We start from the raw sequence: 20660 nt of genomic DNA, 5'->3' as shown, positions 1-20660 counted from the left end.
AGTAAAAATCAAGTAGCTCTATTAACTTCTTTGCAATCCCCAGTGTTTCTTTACAACACTAGCTACTTCTAGAAGAATAGCTTCTGCTTCTTCTTCCCCTTCTCCCACCAGCCTCACACACTTCATAATGGTGACCACTGAAGATCACAAACAGGATAATGGGAAATAGCACACTGTTAGCATTCTTACGAAAACAGCTCACATGAAGCTTATAGATCTTCTAGCTATTAAATATATTTAATGCTCACATCAACATGGAACCAGATTCCATGGGCTTCACAGATGTTTGCAATCTCATTCAATGGGTCAAATGCTCCCAGTACTGTTGTCCCTGCAGTGGCAATAACTATAAAGGGCAAAGCCCCCTGTTGAGAGATTGCAGGAAAGAACACATTAGTTCAAAAACTTAGCCATGATGGTTCAAAGTGAAAATAAAGCCTTGCATTTATATAGAGTGTTATAATGGCCCTTAATTTCCACTGGGGTTACGGTGGGAATATAGATGGTGTTCCAGGTGATTAGGTTAAACCGGGTCACTGCCATTTCCCCGCCAGCATTGCATTGCGGTTTACAGAAGAAATCTTGTGGAATCTCAAGGCCAATATCTATTAACAACATCTCAAAAGCATGTCACATATAATTACTTCAAACTACCCTGCTCCTTCATGCTCAAGCAAATGCAGCAACAATTCTGTACATGGAAAAATGCATAAAATAATAAGAGATAAATCAGAAAATAATTATCAACAATGATACCAGTGCTAAACATTTAAAACAAAAGAGGCATATCCTGTCAGGAGAAACTACAACAAGCTAGCAGAACCAAGGATTTCCTTGGAGCAATTACTCCTATTTTGCCATAACTTCACTTTAAGCACAATGTTAGCACTAACTCATTCATGGAGTCTTATCACAGGGTTGGGGGTAGAGGGGAGAGAAGCTTCATAAGCATACATTTCAGCCCAGTAGTGCACATTCATAAACTTATTCCCATCATGAAAAGTAATCCTATCCTACCTCAATAAAAGGAAAATGATACATTCCTTTATTTAAATTCCTAACCAGGTTACATAAGAACGACCCAAGGTTTGAGTATGGAAAAACTAAAGAGACAATTACAATTTTTTAGAAATATTTCCTTCATTCTTATCATAAACCTGTGCCACTGCCTTCGCTGTAGGAATCCCTGCCCCCAGCTCTACTCTCGTCTATAAATCAAAATATATCAGGGGAGCAGTGCTTGGAGGCACATTAGCCCTTTCCTGTGAGCAAAGTAATTGGTTACAATTCTCAAGTCCAGTGATACTAATTTCAAAGTTTCTGGATGCATTACACGTTAACTAATGATTATGTTTTACAAAAAGACAACAGTGCTTCAGATGTCATCTAATGTCAAGTGACAAATCATAAATTACATTCACACCATAGTAGGAGGCTGTACAGCCAATTGTGCCTGTTCTGGTTCATTGATTCAGCCACATTTTGTGTTTGTAATGATCAGTTGTTCAAATAAAAGCCTTTTGGGGAAGACAGTTCGAGAGTTGCAGATTTCCACCGTCCTCTGTGCAAATACAACCTTACCAGAAGCTTTTTCACTCAGGGTGCATTTATAATCAGTGTCATTGCAAAATGGTTTCACATTTAAATTGGAACATAGGAACAAAGTTAGCATTTATTCTCAAGTTCTGATGTACAGGACTATTCCGTAATCTTTTCATGTGAATGCAACTTTTGTAATTGCTTGCTAATTAATTTGCACTTCAGAGGAAACAACCAGAACTGTATAAGGGAGACACAAGAGATTTCAGATGCTGGAATCTGGAGCAAAAAAAAACAAGCTGCTGGAGGAACTCAGTAGGTCAGGCAGCATTTGCGGAGGAAAACTGACAGTCGACGTTTTGGGTTGAGACTCTTCATCTGCTTGACCTGCTGAGTTCCTCCAGCAGTTTGTATAAGCACTGGCTTGATTGCCCTAAGACACTCACTTCTTTCTTGGCTCTTTGAATTTCTTTCTCCAGCTCTTCTGGTATCATCTTGCCTCTGAAAAAAATAATTATTACATTGTGCAGGAAATCATAACATCAGTGCAATTGAAGTTATTGTACCACAACAATTTATTTACGCAGGAGCTTTATTTAGGCAGCACATTTATTGCACAAAGACATACCTATCACTTCATTGGAGAATAATCAAAAGAAGTTGACAGTGAGCCAGCAGAGATCAAAAGGGAGATATCAAAAGAGGTGAGAGGAGAGTTCAATTACATGTCTTAAAGCAGAGGAAAGAAACAGAAAGACAGTGGTGGAAGGAGGGGATACTAGAGGCTTAGGGTCTGAGGTAGCTACAACACAGTCACCAATTGTGATCTGTTAAGAATTAGGCATTTGCAAGAAGCCAGAATTTGGAGGGGCACAGAGATCTCAAAAATCTACTGGACTCAAAAGATCTCACAGAGATCTACTGGACTGTAAGAAGTTACAAGCAATTCCACAATCTCACAGATGATGAAATATATCCCACACTGATCTGCCTATAAATGCATTCTTGTTAATATCAAACAGTTTAGACTTAAATATGACTCCTTCTCAAGTTAATTCTCTATTCTTTATGTATTAGATACAAGACACTGGTTTGATAAGAAAACCTGAGTTTTTTTTTAAAAATGCTGCTTGCCATATTCAATTCTGACTGGTTGTTAAATTCTTCCAACAAAGGTTCAGCGGCAATTACCAAATAATTTAGCTAGAGCACAGTTTAAAACAACACTAAAAAAAGTTCATGTTACCATCACAGTTGTACATTTTCTCAGAGCCTGTAGTCTTTAAAAACAAAATCTCCTTTTTGCATTTTATGCGAACTATGCAAGTCTGCAAAGGCATCTTTACTGCGGAACTCAAAACAACCGAAAGCAGTAACTTTGTTTTTTTATTCAGAACTGCTACCATCAAGCCAGGACTGATGCCTGAGTGTGTGTGTCTAGGCAACATCTAGGATTTTTTTTTAAATTGGAAAGAAACATAATAAGTGTAAACTGTCTGAGAGGAACAGGGGTAGTTGAATCTAGCTCTTCACTACTAAAGGTTCATCTCACCTCAGGACATGTCATTGACTGAAAGAAATTGATTGCCATTATTGGTCAATATTGCTACTAAATTTGCATTATGAAACTCTTCTCCTTAGGCAGTCCCTTAGGCCAGAGGCTGATTTTGCTTCCATTCCAGTCTTGTGGGTTCATCATTAACTATCACGATGACAGAGGGCAAACCAGACAGTGATCGTTTTCTCATCCAATGATTCCTATATTCCTGTGTACAAGACTAAACTGGGAGCAACAGAGCCACACATTATTCCCAAATATGCATCAGAAGGGGAACTTCTTCCAAAGCATTTTCAACATACTGCATTGCTGATGTGAGGAGCACCATCCCTTGTGAGGAGCACCATCCCTGTTCAATCAGGAGACTCATCAGCATAAAAAATGCTGGCCTTGTTGAAAGGTAGTGAAACAAGAATGGCAGATGCCATCAGCTGCTATGAAACACACTAGTTGAGTCTCTGACTACTTTTCTTACCTTTTGTCAGCTTTGACCACATAAACATTGCGGGTGCCAATTCCAAGGAAGGCAGCAGCTTTCTTCACCGAGTAGTGACACTACAAAATAAGGGGGCATCCTGAAAAAACTTTAATCAGTCTCAGCCACATCTCATTACTTAGGTACAACTCAATCGCTTAGACTTCATCAGAAAATATTGCTTTATCCAGTCAAAAGGAAGTAATGCAACCAAACTTTGGTGTGATTTGTAGAAAAAAAAATGCTGGAAATCTGAAGGAAATGCTGTAAGCAATTCTGTGAATTTGTTTAAGAGAAGAAGTTATATAGGCCATTTAGTTACCACACCTCCCCACCCTTCTGCCAAAGCACTGAATTAGATCTTGGATAATTTACACTCCAAATCCATACTCCAGTCTTCAGGTCCATAGTCCCTGATACTCATTGAATAAAATGTTTCAGTCTTGGGTTACAAAGACAATTGCAATTAAACACTTTTTATGATTTCCACTTCCATGTGTGTGAAGAAATGCTGCCTGATTTTGCCCCTGAATGGCTGTAACATTACAATCACGCCCGTATCCTGGATTTCTCCCTCAGTGGAAATCGTTCCTCTTACATTTTGGGTAGGGGCTCTTTGCTGGAGCTGCCTGTATCTGAACATGAGACCACCCTTCCTTTATTCCCATATGCTCACCGAGACTCATTTATAATGTTCTCCGGCCTTATTTTAAATTCCATGGGAATGAACCTATCATAGCAAATATGCAGTTAATAGCAACATTGTACTCAGGACAATAAGGCGGCACGGTAGTGTAGTGGTTAGCGCGACGCTATTACAGCACCAGCGATCGGGGTTTGATTCCCGTTGCTGTCTATAAGGAGTTTGTACGTTCTCCGTGTCTGCGTGGGTTTCCTCCGGGTGCTCCGGTTTCCTCCCACATTCTCAAAAGAAAGATGTACGGGTAGGTTAACTTGGGGTTTAAAATGGGCGGCGCGGACTCGTTGGGCCAAAAGGGCCTGTTACCACGCTGTAAATAAAAAAATAATTACTTAATTAAAATTAAAAGAAATAACAAGTTCTAAAGGCAAGCTAGGTTTTGTTTTGCACAGTAGGGGAGGGAAAAGTAAGAAGATCGTGGAAACATTCCCACACGAGATTCTTTCTCAAGATCTCAGAACTATGGAACTCCATATCCGTCTGTTTTCCTGCCCTCCCACAAACTGAAGGCTATTAAAATCTCTGAATTATTTTGTCCTCTTCTTTGCGACCTTGATGACGACAAGGCCAAAGAAACAATACATTAGGGAATTATTATGATAGTATACAGGAAGAGTGACTTTAGTCATGAAGAGTTTCCAGAAAAACTGGGACTTTTTCCACTGGAAAAGAGAGGCCAAGAGGATGTAGGATAGCAAGTGTCAAAATTGTGAGATTTTCATATGGTAAATGTGAAAAAAGAACCATTTCCACTAGTTGGTAACTAGAGAGCATCAAAACCACCAAAAGAGTGAAGAAAAAGTTGAGGAGACTATTGCTGACACATATATGACATGCTCAACCAGAAGCAGTCATTGATTCATAACATAAAACACCTTTTATAAATGTCTGAAGAAGTAGTAAATTAGTGGAAACTTGTCTTAAAAACAAGGTAAAGGCCAAGTGTATATTTCTTTCAGAAAGCCAGCATGGACTGGGTGGCCCTGTTGTATACAAAAATTCAATGATTCTAAATACTGCTCTTACTTTCACTGCACAGATCCTTCATTTAGGTTTATGAATACAACTGTACTTTTTCCTCACATTTTATTAATGCATGTTTGGACTGCATTGAATTGTACAGTTATCATACACGTTGAAAATGATAGTTTTGTAATGAGGGCTTAATCATTTCAGGCTTGGACAGAGAACATTGATCCCCCATTTCTTCATTTTTATGAAGTTCCCATCTGTATAAGATGGATATTTTGTTTAGAAAGGGCTTCAATGGATAAGGAGCAAAGGCACGCAGATGGAGCTGAGGTACAGGTCAGCCATGATCTTCTGCTCCTAATGTTCCAATGTTTTCAGTCCAAATTCATCCTCACCTCTCAACAAAACCTGAAAACATTTACTGTTCTGATAAACTGCAATAAGTGGCTCCAATTTTCCTTAAACAATGGACCCAACATAACCCATCAGTACCTCTGACCCTTTAGCCAGATTCTAGTCACATACCTCCTCAGATGTAAACATCGCCATACGGGGTGCACCTGCCAGCCCAGTCTCCTTTAACTCTGGACAGTGCTTGTATCGAGCTAGATTTACAGCATACATGTTGGAAACAGAGCCTCCTGTTTAGGGCAGAGAACATGGCAAGTCATTATTGGCTGAAAAGTGATAGGTGGTGTAAAGTTGGGAAAATAAGCAGAGCTTCTATCACAGCAACACAGTAAAGTTTGGAAAAGTAGAATGGCAAATCAGTGAAACTTTGGTCATACTAGGCTGACTATTTTTAAACTCTCCTTCAGCTCACAAACAAAAAGGAAAAAAATGATTAAAAAAGTAATTGAAATATTTTCTTTCTGCACAATTTAAAAATATTGGTATTCCATTATTGTTTCACTAATTGATTAAAACTGCAATTAACTCAATTATTTTATAATCACATGATTGTAATGTTTTAGTCACTCAATAGCATAATTATTGTAATAATATTAAAAATGTTGATAGTGTTATAGTGTACTACATTATAATCTTGATAATGAACACAGCCACTGATGAAACTTATTATTTTGCCGTGTTAGCTAACAAACTGTTTGAACAAATGTGCTTTTCCTTCCATGATTATGCATTATTGTTATTTTTTTAAATTTGCTTTTTGAATCATGGTTGAATTTAAGGTTCGAAGCATTTCTGAAGGATTTCAAAGCTCTGGACAACAAGTTGGGCACAAAGCCAGTTGACAAGTCTGGATTTCTTTGAAGGCCTGGAATAAATTGTTATTTGTGGGACTAATCAAGTGTCCTGTTAGGACAGGAGATTAAAAGCAACCTGGCTGTTCCTTAACAAGTAGATTGAGCATTTAGCTTTGAACCTGCCTTTGTAAGGCCACATCATAGAAGTAAATGAGCACAGATTATTAACTGGAGCTAACTGTTCTTGATGTATGTATTTAGAGTCACAGTCTATGGCAACTCCTTGGGTTAAATAACATTTATCATGTTCCTAATTGGCAACTGATTTTCTTAAACTAATTCCTACAAGTGTGATTGTCATATGCATCATAAGTACTGGTCCTTCAACAGGTCTGCAGTTACACATCAAACATCTACCTTAAAGGGATCACAGCTCAGCAGATAATGTTGCTGCCTCGAGTCTGGGCATGCAAGTTCTGTCCTGACCTTGGATGCTGTGTGTGTGGAGTATGCACGTTCTCTTCATGACTGCACAAGCATCCCCCAGGAGCTCTGGTTTCCTTCCACATCCCAAAGAGCTTCTGGTAGGTCAGTTGACTATGCTAAGTTACCTCTTAGTGTGGGTTAATGGCAAAAAAGAATCAATGGAGAGTTGATGGACATGTGTGAGAGAGAATAAGTTGCAGGGGCACAAGGAAGCAAGGAGAAAAGGGGATTGGGACCAATGGGATTGCTTCCCTGGAGCTGGCATAGACCCAATGTGTTGTAAGGTATGTGATAAGATTAAAGACTGCAAACACAAGTACTTGCTTCAAACTATAATGAGAGAATGGCTCGGAAAGTTTAATTGCATTACATCTTAGTATAGTTCAATAAAAACAAAAGAATTGGAGGAGAACTTATTTCTTACCAGGGCTGAAGATCCCATCCCCATCTGCCCAGCCTATAAGCTCCCCCATCTTCTTTAAAACAGCTTCCTCCATGAGCACAAATGTTGGTGCAACTTCATAGGTGTAGCTGCAATGAAGATAATTGATGAGAAAATAAAATATTAAAAGGAAGAAAGACCTGCATTTATATAGGACTTTTCAAAACCTCAGGAGATCCCAAAGTACTTCACAGCTAACAAAGTATTTCTGAAGAGCAGTCACTGCCACGTTATCGGAAATGCAGCCACCAATTTGCACACAGCAAGGATCGAGCTATGCTTAATGAGAAATATCATATAACCTGTTTCAGGGAATGTTGCTTGACAGGCCATATTAACAATGATAACGCTCTGTTCTTCTTATATCAATCTTTCCTGTAGGTAGTATCCCTAATGGGCACGTGCTAGGCAGCACCGCTGACAAAGCAGCACTCCCTCAGGGCTGCACTGAAGCATCTACCTGGAGCTTCCTACTGAGCCACTGCTGATAGCAACGTACTTGGCAAGGTGATATGTAGGTTTACCAATCTCTTCAACTCTTTTTTTTAAATGTTGATACTAAGGGTGCTGTTGTCATCTGGTTTAAAAAAAGCCATCATTTCACTAGGTATGTAAACATGGGAAGGTAATCCAAGCTAAATAACCCCTTTCACCTCGCTGAACTGACTTCTTTAAGAAAGGGCAAGTTGCTGTAGGAATTTTTAAACAGAGTGCTTTAAACATCTGCTACTGTAAATAGTTGCTAATAATAATCAATCTGGCAAGCTTTCAACAGTCTTTTCAGAATGGCCTACTCCCTGCTTGTCTGGCCTGGGACATCAGATATGGCAGTCTCAATACTGGACAATTTGGCTCTGTTCCCCATTAAACATATCTGATTACAGCAATCATTGCTGCTGTATTTCAACAGCTATGTCAAAGATAATCTCAGCAAAAATCAGACTGGATTCTGTTCATGTGCAGCAACAAGAAATGCAAAAAATAAAAATCAGCCAACTGTAACAGGACGTCCTGCTGAATCAGTATTCAACAGAATGGCGATACTAGTTGCCATATTGTAACAGTTCCAGGTGAACTAACATCATTTCCAAGCACACCAGCTTCTCTCACAGCTTACAACTACAACTGAAAATTAAGGCCAGGGAAGTGGAAAACTATATATCTGGCATTTGTCAACTCACTGAAAAATGAGACATAGGTAGAACAGAAGGGACATTAAACATCCACATTTATATGTATAGTCAGAAACATACGTACAAAAGAACTAAGCAAACAAAAATCAGGACTATCACCACTTTCTTGTAAAGAATTGTTTGACCAACTCATTCTAAATAAAGGAAAAGAAGTCCAACCTTGAAAGCATTACTGAAAGACCAATTTTTTTTAGAAGAATGAGCAATCAAATGGTTAGTGACTTGTGTGAATTTAACAAGGGCTTTGGCAATATAATTGACTAACCCTGCCTTAGAACTTGAAGACAATCCAGGTGCAGTCTTGTCAGCCCAGCTTATTACATAGCAAATCCCATACACAGAGAAAATCTCAGTTTTACCCCATCTGAAAGTTGCTTCAATTTGTCTGGGAAAAACTACATGAAGTTGATAATATGACAAACAGTGACTATTAACAATAAGTACTGAAAGATTGGAACTTATTCTCCCAGGAATAATAGGTAATTTCAGACAGCTTTAAGCCAGAGCCCAGGAGGTATCAGGTAGAAAACCTAGATGACATTCAACCGGGTGGAGCAATCCATCATTTTTTTGCCAAACTCAATAGGTCACTCACTGCAATGTCAACCCTTGAACGTTAATCATATTCATATACCTTATAAATGTCCTGTCATTGCATATTTCTAACTAGAACTCTATGATATGAAGAGCTCCCATTAATTTATCATCAATAAGTGGATGTTGGATTAGATAGATAAATGTATTTAGAGCACCCACTGTACCAGAGCACAGACTTGAATTCATTTGCTTGTAAATATGTACTACAGTACTTGATGGAACTGGAAACTCCTGCCATATGGTGATATGGGTCAACTCTATTTCAGGAAGCATTCCTGTCAGAAGACAGAAATATAATTGCTATTCTGGTACAGGATGTAGTGTCCACACCGTAAGACTCTCATAAGCTTCCACTCTGGTTCTGTGGGTTCTGAGATGACTGATGAGGCTAACTTAGGGAGTGTTGTCTCTTCCAAAGGTGGGTTAGGATGTGCCTGATAGCAAGAGCGAGGGTATTTTGAGAGGTGGTATGCTCCTTCCTCCATTACACTGGGCTTCTATGACTCACAACACATAGAATGGAGGTTCTCAGTGCTCCTTCTCTACTTTGTGCAGTCATGGACTAGGGATTCCTGGGGTCAGTGGGGATGTTGCAATTTTTATAAGAGGCTTTGAGAACATGGCAATTTCTTCCTGTGGCACAACTCAGAATCGAGTGTCTGTTTCAGGAGTCTGATGTCAGGTAGGCTAACAATATCGCCTGTCCACAGCTGACTGAATGCAGTTGGGGCACCAATGCTAGCAATATTAGTCTGGGAGAGGACACCAATGTTGGTTCACTTATCCTTCCAATGTGTGCACAAAGTACAAAATATTACATTGCACACTTGCTGGGCAAGTTTTGCACTTGGTATTCACTAATCAACTACTACACGTGGTAATCATTGTACCTTGCAAACAACTACCAATACTACATTTGAATTTTACTGACTGAATATTATGCAGAATAATATTGTGTATGCTCTCTCCAATTCAATCGGGCCTATATTTTTGGTACTACATTTTTCTTTCTGGCTTATTAGATCTCCAGAGAGTTCCTCAAAATAAACAAAATGGAAAAGAACTCAAAGCTGATTTAAAATATCTGAGTGTGCATGAAAATCTCAAGATTTTAAAGAATTTTATTTTCATCCCTATTTTGTATTGAAAGATGGCTCTTGTACACCCTCTTCAAATTCATGGGGAAGAGTTCACTGATTCCATCTCAGTAGCTGGATGTTGTGAACTTTGTTGGTGTGAAATTCTATGAAGTGATTCAGGCACCCAAGGATTAGACTTACCATAACATATTACATCAGTAACGCTCTGCCACGTTACTGAATCAAAAGGTTGCCAGCAATGGCCCCAATTTACCTATTATGACTTGGGACCTTACTGAGCAGAGGGCAGGCTGATCTACAAGAAGGGATGTCAGTCAAAAGCTTGCCATAATGCAAATTTGTGCATAACCCAGACATCAAGTATGGAGGGCAACCTGAATATGAACATCCTGCTTTTAATTTTTATGGTATGGTCCATGGGGGCAGACAAAAGGGAGAAGATAAAATTTAACAAAGAATGTAAGGAGAGATATACTTAATATCAAACAACAAAAAGTAACTGTGCAATAAAGAAATGTTAAGTAAACTACTCACACGCTGGGATTGAGAGCTTCAGTAATAAAACGGGCAACAAGAGAATAGTGATCCATCCCAGCATATAGCTGGTTGTAGAATCTTGGATGACCTACGAAATCAAAGCAAAGAAACCAGCTCAGAAAACCACATTCATTGGCTTCCTACCTCTGTTTATTGCTGCTAATATTCAGAAGAAGACCAGGCTATGTTAGACATGCTGCCACTAATAGTGTAATAGTGTACCTAAGATCTGAAAAAATGGGACAGACCAAGCTGAGGATATGTTATATTGACAGCAAGAAAAACATTACTTCCAATACAGTGGCTCTGGTGGAAAAAAGGGCGGGGGGGGGGCGGGGGGGGTTCATTACTCTTGGGCTATGGTGCTGCCTTGTGTTTGTATTTCTTTTTTTAAAAATGGCAGCTTCAGATCAAGAAATGACATTACCACTGCATCTTTTTTTAGGATAACAGAGAAAATTATACTTGTAGTGAAATATTATTTGTTAGTTTTGGTAATACTTTTTCCAATCCAATTGATGAACACCTAATTGAAAAACAAAAAAAAAAAGTGGCTCTTCACCAAATAGAGAAAATTAGGCTTAAAACATTGTATCAAACAGATTGTCTTAGCATATTTTGGGCAGAGGTTTTTTGACTTATACTAGTGAATTTTTTGAAAGCTGTGACTGATCCAGAACTGTATGTCCAAGACTGATCTTCAGCTGTAATTAATAGCTCTTGGATTATCCTTGAGCTTTCAGTGAGGCACAATTATCTAATACAAAGAGAATTTAACATATGCTGCTGTGTGTGCAGCATAATCAGTTTCTGGCATATCTAGTAATTTTTCATTATATTTATGAGGTGGTAAGAACAGGATCCAAACCTTCGTTTGTTCCAAAAATTCACTGCGCAGACACACACATAATGGGTACACATCTGGGTAGATGGTAGAAAATTTGAAAACTATGACAGCCCGTAACCTGGTTTGGTGGAAGGTGGAGAGAAAATCCATGAGGTTGAACTCCAGTGTCAGAGGTTTGGGTTCTGTGGAAAGGTTGGAAGGACTTGGACTTTTCAGCCAGGAGAGGAAGCCTAGTGCTAGTACACAAAGTTAACACAATAAATTAAACTAAATTAAATTTTGAGTGTGCAACCAGGGGAAATGGGTTCAAACCAGTAAAAGTTCATTTTAGAACCAAGGCAGAAAAAGCTTCAAAAATTCCTGGAACTGTAAGACAGATAATTCAAGGCTCCAATAGCGAGATATTAGGATCTTTCAAGGAATGATAAAATTGTAATAGGCTTGACTTCTAGGAAAGCAGATGAAAAAAGGGAGAAAACACAAGCAGGAAATATATATTGAATAAAAAATTGATCTACCAGAATCCACTATTTACTGCTGAAAGATCAATTTCCTTAGGCATTTCAGGTCTTAGTGTATAAGAAATTATTTAATTATTCTGCAGGGATTGCATTATTCAGTGAACATTGGAAAGTAAGTAGCATCACGCCACTGGTTCACAGGACAACAGATGTCGATGTCAGATCTTATGGGAAATGTGAGGAGAGTGGAGAAACCATTGTTGGTAATTGCTAAGTGACAATCCCAAAGCCAAAGTGCTAATTTCCATTACTTGGCAGCAGTCCAGCAGCCAGTACAGGTAGCTTCGTGAATCACCACTCTAGTACAGAAAAGGTGGAAATTACCCCCCACAGCTCCAGGACCCCACCTGCACTCCCATATTTTCACTGTTCCTCTCCTGAGAGCAATGACTCATCCTAAGGTAAGCTGGGTTGGCAGCCTTCACGTGCTTTAATACGTTATTCATTTTTCATGTGTGAATCCCATGACAGTGAAACGGCAATTTGATTGCAGGATCATCACACGTTACAAAGGAGATCAAGAGAGGGATCTTGTGTGGATTTTTCCTCCCATGTGTACTAAAGTTAATTAAGTATCTTACTGGAAAACTGACAGATCAGCCACCTCACGGGAACCATTATTTTCTCATGCCTGTACAAACAGATCACATCAGTTTTGCTGAATCGAGCCTCTTGGGGCCGAAAAAGCCAACGGGACCAATGGGTTCATTCTGTGTTTCCAACAGTGGCAAGTTCTGTCAGCTTCCCCCTCGCAAACTGCTGCTCTGACTGGCGTGCGTACACAATCTCCGGATTTAACCCTGGGTCAATAAAGATGCAACATAGGTGGGATCTGTTGCTGTAGATGAACTCTGCAATCTGAAATGCCTCATAGTCAATTAAATGTAAAAGTTCCCAGGTATGGCAACAGAGGAGGTGAACAGGCTAACCAAGGGGAGAATTTCAGGAATGGAGGAAAGTAATTTGCCAAGTCAGATTTGGAAAGATTCGATCCCCACACATCAGGAGAGCATACAGCGCTGCAGCTCAGGGAGGAAGTGCCACTTCTGAAAGCTCTCTGTATGTGTGGAACTGCATTTTAATAAGAAACAATGCTTTAAATAGGCAGAGGAAAATATTCATAGGAGTAAATTTAAAAGCATTCGAAATAGCATCAGCACTTAGTTAAATAAGTTTAGATAGCGTGAAAATGAGATTATTGCTTTCTGGAACTTACCCTGGAGTTCTTGCACTACAACACAGGAATTTTTTGAATGCATCATTCAGAATTGAACGAAATGTAGTATATAGCTACGTATTTTTCTAGGGATGTAAAATTCCATTAACTTAATTATCCCATCTCGTCTATTGTTCTAATGGAGATATTGGCACAGTTGTTTTATATTCATTCAGAAGAGTGTTCCATCACTTACTTTCAAGGCTTTCACCTCCATTGTTATCTTTTTTGGTAGGATGCTCTATTTTAACATTTGGCTAAAATGAACAAGGAAACCAAGTGAACATTCTGCAGCTGGACCTCCATCTCAGCTGTTTCATAAGCTCGAGCCAGAACGTACACAGTCAAAGTACTCCCTCTCCAGAGCTGTGATTGAATCACTTCTAATTTTCTCCCTGTTATCCTGGCCTCAATTTGCTATAGGGTTTGCAAGGAAAACAGGTGCAAACAGCTGACACAAGGGTCAGTGAGCTAGCAACTCACTCCACTGTTCTAATTTTTCTTTTCATTATTCAGCATGAAAGGCAATGCCCAAGGCTATAATAAAACTTATGTTCAGCACATTTTTCAATCAGATATACAAAGAAGATTTGTCCTTATGCTGTGACAGTTACACCTGTTGAACAACATCACAACATGCCTGCTGTCACATCTCTAACACTGAGCAATAACTCAGCTGTTTAATAAAAAAAATAACCCATTACAAATGTAGAAAATAAGAGGAAGACCAGTGGGATTTGTTATTAATTTTCAGATTCACATTAGTGCAAGAGAATAGAGCTTGCTCTTTCATGTGTTTGCATCTTCAATGCTCATGACAAACAACTGACTACGGACTTGCAAAGATGACACACTCAACCACAAGTCACAAAGCCTTGTTTGGTAAAGCAATGATGACAAATTCAAAGATTTATTTTTCTGACTAGTAGAAGAGGGATAAAACAGAAAAAAAAAACAAATCAATATTTATCAGGATTGAGTCCAAGTGAGTAGATTGGCTAGAGAGGCAGCTAATATATGGTAGACTGAATGGTCTCCAGCTGTACTGTCCTATGATTCAATGACAATATGCTTGATGAGTTGAAAATAGCTGCTTTTGAATTATATTTTCTAATTATTGTTTCAGCTGTGTGCTGCAAGGTCAGCACCACAGCCAAGCCTAACACTGCCTCAAAAAGCTTACCTTTGCTAACTGTAGCAAAAAGCAGATATAAAAGAAGTTGACTCTATGGAAATCGCTTATGAATTATGTTTACCAACTCTGGTCTGATGATTTCTCGGTCTTCAAAATCAAATAGAAAATGTGAGAAAAACTTAGGGGTTTGTTAAAGTCAGCCTTCTATGTTTTGTTTCAATGACAAAAATCACTCTAAGGTACCAAAGCGCTAATAGCCACAGTGAGGTCTACATCACAGGAGAAATCCAACACTATATTAGATCAGAGAAGGAGAAGGTGGCTACACAGGAGAAGTAGTTGGCCAGTTGTACTTTAACCCCGTAATAGCTAGCAAAGCTTTGTAAACTTTAACCATCCTTATACACTACATAAGAGTTCAGGTACATTGTGCATTTCAATTAGAATTAATATAGTGTTGGATTTCACATATCATTGAAAAGACAAAAGGGGCATTGCAAGTACACAAGTAGGCACTATATCTAAACTGCGTCATTATTTTTACTTTTTTTAAAAAAGTTCTTTCATGGGGTGTAGTTTTGCTGACAAGACCACCATTCATTGCCCATTTCCAATTGTTCTTGAACTGAGTGGCTTGCTAGGCCACTTCAGAGGCTCGTTAAGAGCCAACCAATATTGTTGAAGGACTGGAGTCACATATTGCCCAAGCATGACAGAACATCTTCCATTGGATGGATTTTTGACAGGCATTAAACAGTAATATTTTCCTCAATTCTGTGACCATGCCAGCCATTTTATATACCCCAATCTTTACTCAGGATTGGAGTATCTATATCATTATTTTCAATTGAGAAAGGAAAATGTTCTTAATGCAACACGGATTATTTTAAACAAAGAACACCAGTTAAAAGGAGGATCATCCTACCTGTTTTCACGCTATACTTTATGACATCCCGACATCGTTGCAGCAGTTGGTGATGGGATTCTCCTGTGTCCCTCAATTCCAAGTCAAGGAGTTTCTTAAGCTCTTCAGGAGGCTGCCAGTCACATACCTGGAAATCATTTACAAAGTTAGGAACACCTAAAATCCAGGGAAAGGTCTGGTGACAGGACTGAAAGATTCATTTTTGGCAATAAGTATACTAACAATCTTATTTTCCTTTATAAAAATATTTTGTTTCATAATGTCATTTGAACATCATACATTTTGTCCTTTTTTATATTACTTATGATAAAGCTACAAATTTAGATCAACTGCAATAGATTTTCTTGGAATACAACAGTTATCTATCTTCTTGGCTGGGAAGACAGAAGACTTTAAACTGAGGCATTGAGGTGCTCCTACTGATGGTACGTGCAGTCACAGTGTGAAGTCTACACAAGTAATTTCTATTATAATGGTGAGAATATTTGACAGGAAGTACATGCAGGTATACAAGTTTTAAATAGTTATATTAATTTTAAATATGTTACTTTAAGTAACACATTTAAAATTAATGTTTTCACTATATCATAACTTACAATCATTTTATTTTCCTGCTATTTTCAATTCTAAAGAGATCTGTTTTATATTAAAAAAAACAAGCTAATAATAAAATCCACTAAATTTGTACACAAACTAGGAAGTATGACTAAAAATGAAAGAGCGATAACTAAACAAGCAGCCGCGTTAAGAACCTTTTTCCAACCATATCTCCAAAACACAGCAATAGGTTTAGCTAATGTAAAACTGATAATTATTCAGAAATATTTTTCACACTGGTAGTAAAAGTAGTTGTACTGACAGTCTAGTTATCTGTAAGACTTTCAAAAACATAATTGGAGAAAAATTGAAAAAGGTAGTGCAGTGAGTGATAAATAGAAAAATTGAATATTTGCTATCATATGGAGCATTGTTCTTCTGAAATTTGATTAAGGTACACAGTTGGATAATAAGGAAACCAGGTGTTGAGATAAGAAAGACGTCTAACAATTATTAGCATTGTAACCAATTCTAAAGATGCCTAACTAGTGCAGAAAATAACAAAAGGACCTTGCAGCATCAGGCTTGTGTACCATCAGGGAATCTAATTTCTTAAAAGCTGATTCAACACAAATGTTATTCAACATTAAATTACAATCATCTGTCCTATGGACAATATCCTATCCTACGAACAATAAACTGCTCTTAGATCAATGAGAGATTTGCTGATAGTTGTTTATTCCCAGATACAAAATAACCAAAAATGAAAAATAGCATGCTTGTTCATTTTGATGCTTTTGTATCTGGGAATTAATAAGTCCCATTATAGCTCCTGCTCAGTAGCTAATGCCTAGCTGATTGCCTTTTGATAAATCATATTTACAGACAGCAGTGATCCAAGGGCTTGTACCTTTTCATTAACATCAGTAGCTTTCTTTACAGCATCTTCCATGATGATTGGGAATGCATCTTCAACGAACTTCTCGCCTGCTTTTGCATCCAGAAGAGGTCCATTCAAAACCACCCCATCCACCAGAATTGCACCCTTCTTAAGATGTTGGTCTTTTTTAAATGTGTCTACATTGAGAGATTACATGACAGTTTAGAATTTAGGAATATGGCATCTGCTGTATATTTTCAACCATAAGAACAACTATTTTCTTGATCTCATTCAACAGTTATACCCAAACATCCTACTAATTCAACCTCTAAAATTTATTCTATACAGACCAACAATTACTGAAATTAATACTTACCATGAGAACTATCATGTAGAGTACACACAAAAAAAATCAAAAGGAAAAAAGTCCACCTCAATCAATCTCATTGACAAAAGTTAAGACTTGGAGTATATTTCGCTACAAGATATCCCAGGGGCATTCTGAAACTGCTCTGTTTGCATTTTGTTTTTGTTCTTCTAATCTGCCCATTTCTGACCTCTTATTCTCCTTCAGATCTGTCAGATAAAGAAATTAGGCTGAGAGTCTGATCCAAGCTCCTGTAGAGCAAATATTAGCATTAAACTAATCACTGATGGCGATATGGAATTGCAGAACTATTTTCCCTGGCCTTCTGTGCAGTAGCAACTGAATATTGGTTCAGAACCTCTTCAAAAATGTCTACATTTGCTGGCCAGTGCATTTACACCCTCTTCAGATGTTGTGTGACCTGCTGAGTTCCTCCAGCATTTTGTGTGTGTTGCACTTACATCCCATTGCTCATAATTAGATGTGCTGAGGTGTTGAAAAGATTTCATGGCTACCAACAGCAACACCATTTACAGATGAATAAAATGAAGCACAAATTACAATGCATAAATGAGGTCAAGATATCCAAACAGTAACATCTCTGAACTCAGAATGGCCCAAATCATGTTTTAAATAGCCAATTTTATGAATAATGGAAAGAAGTAATTTTAAATACTAACAAAACAAGTAATTGGGATTAGCTCCAGTAAACTGCTAGCAGACACAATTTATCTATTAGTCTCCACCTCTGTAAACGTCTATAAGTGGTTGCAAATTATGCGTCTGTGGTCAATTAGTACCCAAACAAATTCACCCTGTTTGTTAAATGACAAGAATAATTAATTTCAAAATAAACACAGTCAGATTATACACTAAGATCCATTACTTCAAATTTAACATATTCATTCTAATCTACTTTATATATTCTATACATTATACATTACCATTTGACATTTGTATGTGTGTGCAGCCCTCTTCTGAGGAAGCGGGGGTAGAATTCATATTAAGGACAACCAGATTAATTGTGACGGTACAAACATATTGACTAAATTTTCACATGTATTTGTGATGCAGACACGCAATTACTGAGATGAAAATTAAGGCTGATGTGAATACAGGGGCTAAATGATGCAAAATAATACTCAGCAGATGAATTGGTTTCATTTTAAGCAAGCAGTGCACTAATGCAAAGACAATTATGCAGTTGGCAGTATTAGAAATACACCAGTTTTAAGTCATTTTTCATACGAGTGCTTATAATTTAAGCAAGAAAGTAAATTCTGATGTGACTCGAATTAAACACACTTCTAGAAATCTGAAACTCCTAATCAGATTCTGGTAGCTCTAACAATGGCCATCAAATCATTTTATAGAATAGGATTTAAAAAGAGAGCACTTTGATTCAGTGAATCAGAACAATTTAGTTTGTTTTTGGTCTGGTACGTATTGGAATGGAATGCATTAAAACAGGCAAGGCAGTCATTTAGATCTGAAAACCTGAGAAATGAGATTGAAACAGAAATGGTACATAGCCATTAATTTATTAATTACAAGATAATTAATTCACTCCGGAGAATGAATTTAAGAATCTCAGTTTAAATAAAGAACTGTAATATCTTCCAAAATGCACAAAGTTCTAACCATTATCCAAAAAAGTTTTAAATTGATTGATATATATATAATGTGCATATTGAAGAGATGTTTATCTTTTATTGTAATTTCCTCTCATTTTCCCTTTTCTTCTGAGGACTATAACCAGTACAGAGCAAAACAAATATTAGAATGCTTTCTGAAGGACACCCAAGAGAAATTATTCATAAGAAAAAAATTATATGATTAGATTAGGGCAAGGAAAATAAGGAGGACTCAATGGTTCTCTATAACGGTCATTGCACTGAGAGAATACCTTGAACCATATTCAGAGACAAATGTGGCAAAGTCTAATATATGTAGCCTTGCTACAAATAAATATGAAAACTAAATCCACATCAGAAAATCATGCAAGTCAGAAAAAGGCCATAAGGGCTACAGTGCCTATGTCAGCTCTTTGAAAGACTTGTACTATTCGTTACACTCTACTACTTCCCCCACCCAGTTCTTTTTAAAGTATCTATACAATTCCATTTTGAAATTTACTACTAAATCTTCTTGCAGTCCTTTCAAGGAGTGCATACCAGATCGTGGCAACTTACTGTATTAAAAGAATCCTCACCTTCCCTCTTACCCTTCATTTGATCACTACTGTGTTCATATTATACATATATATGCATACAAGAACACGTAATTAGTTTCACTAGCAGCAAGCAGAAACATAGGTTTCTAAACTATTGCTTTTGGTTCAACACAGCACTAGTATTAATATCATTGGTGTACTGGTATTAGTATCATTGTGTTATGCTGAACACAATGCATTGAACTGCCAACCAAATGGTTTGTTCTTGCAAATTTAATATGAGAATGCAATGCTCAGACCCACATGTCAGTCCATTACCCCAGTGAAACTCCTAACTCGGTCAGAAAATTGAAGCCATCAAATTGCAAACCATTTTAGTGATATTAATATTAAATAATCTACATTTTGTACTTGAATGGTGAAAGAACAATTAAACTCTCACAATAAAGGGGAGTGTTTCCAATACATAAATACAGAAAAAAAACTGCATCTAAACAAACATGGAAGGGAGAGGTGTAAAGTTAAAATCTAACAGGAGCACAGAAGAGACAGTAGCAAATTGGCTGCCCATTGTACTCCCAACCTTGACCATTGGCTTCAATGGTGTAATATGGTTAGTCCACAGATGTCCATTTGGCACCCTTTTATTTCCAGAAATGTGAATCATGCCACCCTAGGCAACTAATGACCACAGAAATGAAGGATTTCAACAATATCTGTGATTGTGGAATGTCAAAGACCAACCTTATAATTTCAAAAAAGCTGATTTCAAATGAAGGATTTAAGCAAATTCATTGAAATATGCTTCAGTGGAGGTCAAGTGAAGCACCTTTGGAAACAATGTGCTGAGAATGCAGTATAAATTCAATAGTAAGAATCAGCAGGCACCTTCTAACCAAGCATAACAGCTAATGGATTTGCACATTCATCAGCAGTGAAATCTACAAATCCTACAGGGAAAAGAAGTTCACCAAGATAAATGCCACAGTATGCAGAAACATATTTGGAGAGTATACAGAAGGGCAAAGAGGCAAACGGAAAAAATACAAAGCTCATCAGTAAGAAGTTCTTTCAGTGGGATAACAATGAGAGCACACGTGTGATGAAAATAAAAACCCTGTGAAAAAGAGAAGACAGTCATTATGAGTTGGCCATTTTCTCCAATTATTTACAAGGAAGTAAATTTGTTTCATTACGCATGTCAGTATGTTCCGGGATGAAGTATGCAGTGATTTAAGGACTGTTTAGTGCAAAG

General features: G+C 37.7%; 1 protein-coding gene across 1 annotated transcript in view; it reads right to left on the bottom strand.

The window, feature by feature from the left end:
- The window catches only part of LOC127570567 (acidic amino acid decarboxylase GADL1-like), a 50241-nt gene that overhangs the window by 24240 nt on the left and 5341 nt on the right, over positions 1 to 20660 (bottom strand). Inside the window, exons 2-9 of the mRNA XM_052016236.1 lie at positions 16896 to 17062; positions 15449 to 15575; positions 10802 to 10892; positions 7360 to 7466; positions 5770 to 5885; positions 3573 to 3652; positions 1986 to 2040; positions 249 to 365 (exon numbers count right to left, since the gene is read on the bottom strand). Of these exons, the coding sequence (XP_051872196.1) occupies positions 249 to 365; positions 1986 to 2040; positions 3573 to 3652; positions 5770 to 5885; positions 7360 to 7466; positions 10802 to 10892; positions 15449 to 15575; positions 16896 to 17062 (860 nt within the window). The remainder of the gene's footprint in view (positions 1 to 248; positions 366 to 1985; positions 2041 to 3572; positions 3653 to 5769; positions 5886 to 7359; positions 7467 to 10801; positions 10893 to 15448; positions 15576 to 16895; positions 17063 to 20660) is intronic.

This window comes from Pristis pectinata, chromosome 5 (assembly GCF_009764475.1).
Source record: "Pristis pectinata isolate sPriPec2 chromosome 5, sPriPec2.1.pri, whole genome shotgun sequence".
Classification (NCBI taxonomy): Eukaryota; Metazoa; Chordata; class Chondrichthyes; order Rhinopristiformes; family Pristidae; genus Pristis; species Pristis pectinata.
Note: the sequence above shows the minus strand (reverse complement) of the source record. Positions and strands in the feature narration are given on the sequence as shown.